At 36.3% G+C, this 7,097-nt stretch overlaps 1 protein-coding gene and 1 pseudogene across 1 annotated transcript in view; both read right to left on the bottom strand.

The window, feature by feature from the left end:
- Window positions 1-7,097, bottom strand: part of USP30 (ubiquitin specific peptidase 30) — a 30,258-nt gene that overhangs the window by 4,908 nt on the left and 18,253 nt on the right. The window contains exons 6-11 of the mRNA XM_023521897.1: window positions 6,271-6,316; window positions 4,859-4,953; window positions 1,578-1,637; window positions 990-1,076; window positions 274-354; window positions 7-182 (exon numbers count right to left, since the gene is read on the bottom strand). Of these exons, the coding sequence (XP_023377665.1) occupies window positions 7-182; window positions 274-354; window positions 990-1,076; window positions 1,578-1,637; window positions 4,859-4,953; window positions 6,271-6,316 (545 nt within the window). The remainder of the gene's footprint in view (window positions 1-6; window positions 183-273; window positions 355-989; window positions 1,077-1,577; window positions 1,638-4,858; window positions 4,954-6,270; window positions 6,317-7,097) is intronic.
- LOC111730597 lies at window positions 5,298-5,416 on the bottom strand (annotated as a pseudogene).

Here is a 7,097-nt window from a genome sequence, read left to right as displayed (position 1 = left end):
GCAGGCCCTGCCTTCTTGTTCAGTTTAGGGCTGTGTTGACCAGGTTTATGTCCAAGGAGGTGATACTTATAGATGTCCATCATCAGGAATTCATTAAACTGCACATGCTCGTGCCGCTTCAGGGGTGTGCCATGGCTGGACCAACTGAGCCGCTGGAGGTGGATGCACAAGCACTGAGGGAGCTGTGGGTGAGAAGGAAACCGGAAAGTGCCAAGTATCAGGAGTGGGCCACGGGGAATCCCTGAAAGCAAAGCCAACGAGGTTTGGGCTCACCTTCCCTAGTTTTAACTGTTTAACAAAAGTGGTCCTCTGGTGTTCCACATTTTCCCCATCCGATGTCCCTTTGGCTTCAATCTGAAATAAGAGAAACAACATCTCTGCAAAAATTTTTGAAATAGGACATCTATAGAGAGCTGCCTGTCAAATTGGGTGTTATACCTGTATTCAATTGGTCCTTGACTTTTACCTGCTGAAATGAACTCAGCTGCCCAATTGTTTGTGGGTTTTCACTGTTTTATTCCTTAAGTAACAGTGGAGACAGAGAAATGAAGAGGTTCTGACATTGGCATGTAATCTATTTTGTTTTGTGTCTTCAAAACTTCTGTTCCGCACAGTCTCTCTTAATTTAAAGGGTAAAATTCAATTGCTTAGGGAGTTAGGCAAGTAGCACAGGTAAGGCAGGGTGTGAGACGGGCAGGAATGGAGGAGACAATAGCAAATTGGAGAGGGCTTGTCCCATCTCAAACCATGGATTCAAATTTCTACTTTAAACATTCTGTGGATGAAACATTCTATGATAAAATCTCTTTCATCAGGGTAAGAGATCTGGTTCATGGGCTGCCAGTTTCCTAACCAAGTTAGGTAGGAATGGCTATGGCTGAAAAGATACTCTGTAAATAGAAGAGCTCAGGGCTAATAATGGTGTGAGAGGCACTATATCTGAACTCAAAGCCCAGTGAGGGAGATGACATTTGGGGTTAAAGGCACACCTTTGTACAGTTGTCACATACAACATCCCGCACTGATTCTGACGAGATGAAGTGGTGAAGGCAGTGGTCGAGGGTCAACGGATGACCCTACAGCACAGGAAGAAAAATAGTCATTATTACTATTCAAAAGGAGAGCTACACTAAAATGATTAACAGATGGCAATGTGAACCCCAGAGCTTTATTTTTTGTTTATATAGGCAATAAAGCTTCACAGACACAACTGGATGCTTCCTAAACAAATGTAGAGCTCAAAGCACCCTAGACTTGTTACTATGATGCATTCAAGGGTGTGAGGACATAACACTGCAGACAATTATGGACTTCCACACTATTTTAGATATCTTTGAATTTGAGATTAATATGTATGTGTGTATGCAAAAAAGCTAAAACTTTCTGCAGGAAGAGAAAAAATGTCCACTTTCTTCTCCCCCCAAATCGAGCCATGGTACATTTTAAAACTAAGATGGGTTCACCCAACCATGTATCAGAATAATGCATAGTACTTGAGCTACACAAATGCCTCAAGACCCTTTCAAATTTAAATGTCTCCGAAACAGACCCAAAATAAACCAAAGATTAATACATACCCATGTGGCAGCTGGAATACTTAGTGAAAGGCTATCAAAGGTATCAAATCGAACAGGACTCTGAAACAAATATTGCATAAAATCCTGAAAAAACTTAAGTTCAGTTCAAAGCTTTATAGATGGAAAGATATATGCTCATTAAACAGTTTAGTATTCAGATGTCCAACATTACCATAATGAAACTATGTACTTACTTAGAAGCGAATTTCATGAAAAACAACCTTGTAACATAAGAAGTACAATGACACTAAAGGACAGCTTGGAGAAACTATGAGGAAAGGTACCTGACCCAGCATTATTTACAACAGCAAAATGTGAATACTTAAAATTTCTAGGGAATGAATAAATTACAGAATGTCCACAGAATGGAATACTGTATTAAAAATAGTGCAGTAGAAGAATGAATGATTATGTGGAAAGATGTGGATGTTTTATTAATTACAAAAAACAGATGATAAAATAGGGTAAGAGTTCCTGCTGTTGGTGATGGCAGAGCAGCCTGGCTAAACTAATTCTCCTCTAGATAACAATGGTAAAATCTGGACCAAAATAAAAGTATTTGAATGACTAGAGAGCTACCAAAAGCTGAAGAACACCGAAAATGGCAAATATAAAATTGTTTTCTTATTCTTTCTTTTAAACGCACATTAACTGTTTTAAAGCAAAAATTATGACAGCATTGTGGAGTTTGTAATGAATGTAGATATAACATATATGAGAAAAATATCACAAAAGATGGGGTAATAGACCTATACTTTGTAAGTTTCCTATATTTTACATGGAATATAATATTAACTCTAAATGGACCATAAGTTAAAATTGCATGATGTCATCATACACAAAAAAACGTAAAAAAGTGCAGCTAAAAAGCCAACAGAAATTAACACAAATACTAAAAAATATTCAATTAATACAAAAGAATGCAGGAAAGGAGGAACAGAGCAACAAAAACAGACAAATAGAAAACAAATGGTAAAAGAAAAGACCTAAATCCAACCATATAAATACATTAAATTAAATGTAAATGGACTAAACACATCAATTATAAGGCAGATTATCAAGCTGGATAAAAAAGCAAGACCCAATTATATGCTGTCTACGAAAGCCACACTATAAATACAAAATTAAAGATAGGTCGAAAATGAGAGAACAGAAAGAGATACATCATAGAACACAAGTTAGATGGAAACTAGTCACCCAAAATAGAATTCAAGACAAGGAGTCTTACCAAAGATAAAAGGACAATTTATCATGACAATAAGAGTCATTATAGTTAATACATATCTGCCTGAAAGCAAAGTCTCAAAAGAAATTTAGCAAAAGCAGAACTAAAGAAAGAAAAAGAAACAAGTTCTAACAAATATTTAAGAAAGAGACAATACCAATATTAACCAAAGTCCAAACTCCTCCCAGCTTATTTTATGAGACTAATACAATCCTTATAACAAAACCTAACAAAGACATGACAAATAAAACTGTAAGACCAACAGTCCTCATAAACACTGACATTAACATCTTTTGGAAAATATTTAAAAAGCCAAATCCAGTAATATATAAAAAGAATAATACAGCACAATAAAGTAGAGTTTATCCCAGAAACAGAAGGCTAGTTTAACATTAGAAAAATTAATCACTGCAATTCACCATAGTTACAGAATAAGAGAAAAATATGAAAATCTCAATATATGCCGAAATAGCCTGACAAAATTCAATCACTATTCATGATGAAAAAAAAAAAAAAAAAACTCTCAGCAAACCAGGAATAGAACTTTCTCAGTGTAATAAAAGGGGTATAATAAAACCTGAAGCTAATATCCTACTTATTTATTAAACACCAAATACTTGCTTCTTAAGATTTGAAACAAGTCAAGGCTGTCTCCCATTACCATTCATACAACTTTGTATTGGAGATCCTAGCCAAAATAATAAGGCAAGAAAAATAAACAAAAGGCGTAACGATTGGAAAGGAAGAAGTAAAATTTTTTCTTTTCACAGACATTTACATACATAGCAAATTCTAAGGAATCTACAACAAAACTTCCAGAATAAATGAATTTTTATAAGATATCAAGATGCAAGGTCAATATACAAGCAACTATATTTCTATATACTAGAAAAATATTTTTAAATTCCACTTACAATAGCATTAAAATACAAATAAAATGCAAGGAAAAAATAAGAGAGATGAATGGGCAACTTATAAAAGATATTTAAGACATATGAATTATAATCTATGGACCTTATTTTTTAAAAAAAGATTCAACACCATTAGTCAGAAGGGTAATGACAATTAAAACCACAATGAGATACCACTTCACACACATTAGGATGGCTATAAACTAAAAAGTCAATAATAAGTATTAGTGAGGATACAGAAAAGTTGGAAACCTCATTCTCTGCTGGTGGGAATGTAAAATGGTGCAGCCACTTTGGAAATCAGTCTGGCAGTTCCTTAACAGGTTAAACACAGAATTACCATGAGCCAGCAATTCTATTCCTAGGTATTCCAAGAGAAATGAAAACATACGCCCACACAAAAACTTGTACATAAATATTCACAGAAGCATTATACATAATAGCCAAAAGGTGGAAACAACCCAAATGGCCATCAGCTGATGAGCAGATAAACAAACTGGGATCTATCCATACAATGGAATATTATTTGGCATTAAACAGGAATGAAGTCCTGATACATGCTAAAACATGGATGAACCCTGAAAACATTATACTGAGTGAAAGAAGCTAGTCGCAAAGAACCATAAATTATATGATTCCATTTATAGGAAATGTCCCAAATAGGCAAATCTATATAGACAAAAAGTAAATTAGTGGTTGTCTAAGGCTACCTATGGAAACAGATTTGGTAGAGAGGGTAATGAAAATATTCTAAAATCAATTGAGGTCAGAGTTGTAATTCTCTATTTTTGCATTATGTTGCAACTATGCCAAATAAAAAATTATTTTAAAACCTCAAAAGCAAAAAAACAAAACAATAGCCTTAGAATCTGTTGTGTATACTGTCACTATAGACCCAAATTTAGGCCTCAAATTCCTGCCAATCCATAATGGGTCTGCTGCTCTTGGCACAGAAGATGCCATCTAAGGATCAGATGACATGTTAGCATTGACCAAAGGGGGCAATCAGCCCACTAAGTGTACAAGCCCAGGCAACCATAAATACCATATACCAATGTCAGTCCATACTCTCTAGATCCTTCATGAATCTTAAAAGAAAACCTCACTAGAACATATCAAAATACAAATATTGGTATTGTATTTACCTGGTGTTCACAGTGTTTGCAGACCATATTACTAGTAAGTCTTCCATGAAAAGGATGCTGAGATTTCCAGTGATTGGATGAAGGATGAGGTGCCCCTGGAAGACAAAGCATCTTTTGATATGCAAACTCCAGCCCTTTGGCACCAACCTCAAGATTCACTCTGTTTTTTAGTATGTGGTAGTTAACTCCCTCTTTAGATACCAATGCTCCTGAAAAGTACATTGAAATAACTTTTCTTATTAATTTCCATCAAAAAGATAAGCCTTCACAGGAGAATTTACACAGGTCGTTAAATGTGGTTTCTATATAATGCGTATAGCCACATTTTTTTTAAATTTTGTTTTTAATTTATTATTTTTGAGGTGAGGCAACCCTTGGTTGATCTTGCAGATTGCAAAGATCTTGTCAGTTTACAATCCCTTATTTTTTTTGTTTTTTATGCCTACAGCACCTGGTCTTCCTAGGTGGTCTCCCATTCAAGTACTAACCAGGCCAGACCCTGCTTAGTTTCCGAGATTAGACGGGATTGGGCTTGTTCAGGGTAGTATGGCTGTAGACCAACCACATTTTTTTTTTTAAATCGTGTTTAGTAATGTCTTTTTACAAACATATGCTTAAAATGTTTGAGATGTCAAAAAAAGGATACCATAAGTGAACATTCCATAAAGTGGAATAAACTTCTGAAATCATCAGAATAAGGAAGGTCTGAAAACTTTTTTTTTTTGGATGGGGGTTAGTGTAATAAACAGTGTGATATGCTAATTAGAAGCACATGCCCTAGAGTCAGGCAGCCCTGGGCTTTGTTCCAGCCTTGCTTCTTATTAGTTATGTGACTTGGGAAGTCACTTAACTTTAGTTTGATGGAAATGGGGATATCTGTCCCATTATCCCTAGTATCATCTACTTCATAGAGCTGTTGTGAGGCTTAAATGAGATATTATGGTGACTGGCACACAGTATGGGCTTAAAAGATAATCTCCTTATTATCACTAATACGCAAAGGAATTGATGTCTTTTTTTTTTTTTTTTAAGTTTAAATCTTAAGAAAACAATCATTCCTTCTTAGGAGGACTGTGATCATTTGCAGTAAAAGCTGGCCAAATTGGAAACATTGAGGACATGACGGTTTCAGCTTAAGTTCCTCACAAGATCACTTCACGAAGGTAAAAAGAAAACCCTTGTTTGAAGTAGAAATACATCCGTTTGGAGGAAACCAAGCAGGGCAAGGCTGTGAGGGAACAATTCAAGATATTCACCGAGGGGAACAATTTAAAGAAGCTGCGTCCAAAACTCAGTTCCTTTGCGAGTACAGAGTTCGAACTGGATGTCACCAGAAAAAAAAATTTTTTTAAGAAAGCATATTATTGTTGCATCTAAAAAGTACCCATTTACGGTCAATGGAAAATGACTACCTCTTGTGCGGCAGGTTATTTGTTTGGGAGTTATTTCTGACTGCTGCTGTAGGGGAAAGAAAAGAAACAGACTGAAAATCTACCACAAGCCTCTCAACACCCTCGCCCCGCTCCTAAATCTTATAAATTTCTGATTGCACCACTAAAAATTCACTGTTAGCAGAGGTTTCTAAAAGTAATCTTAACCATCTTCCCTGGTTGGTTACCGTGCCTATTTTTTCATCAAATGCAATCAAAACACATTTCTTCTTTCCAGAATATTTCCCACCCCCCTTTACTAGTTAACTTTTATAATGTTCCAGGGAAATGAGGATTCATTTCGCATTTCCATGGCTCCTTGTTCCCCTGTATTAAATGGGAGAAAATAGATTCTTTCTTCTCCAAGCCAACACAAATTGCAGTGAATCATTTGAAAGAGCCTTTCAAGTCACCGTCAGCAAAGGATGCAGTTTAAGAACCTCCCTCAGCCCCGCCCCCACTGCTGATTGTTACTGAATCTTACTTGTGAGTTTAAAGTTGTACAAATATTATACTTGTGGTCCCTATACCTATTAAATATGCACAAATGCACTGAATGTATTCGAAATATTAATAGTTTACCTCCAGGGAATGCACATCAAACAAATGTGTCACCCGGGGCTGGCGGTCCCGCTCATCTTCCAACGATGAGGTAATGACATGGAATAATTCGTGAGCATCCTGTGAAAGGGCAGAGCATTCTTCAGAGAGGAGCCAGGAAGCCAGGGCGGCATCAGAACCATCCCCAAGTGGACCACCAGGCATCCCACTTCCTGCTAATGTAGGTAGGATTTGCTTTCCACCTTCTC

This window comes from Pteropus vampyrus, unplaced genomic scaffold, assembly GCF_000151845.1.
Source record: "Pteropus vampyrus isolate Shadow unplaced genomic scaffold, Pvam_2.0 Scaffold322, whole genome shotgun sequence".
In the NCBI taxonomy this organism is placed as follows: domain Eukaryota; kingdom Metazoa; phylum Chordata; class Mammalia; order Chiroptera; family Pteropodidae; genus Pteropus; species Pteropus vampyrus.
The sequence above is the reverse complement of the archived record's forward strand: the minus strand, read 5'-3'. Positions and strand labels throughout refer to the sequence as shown.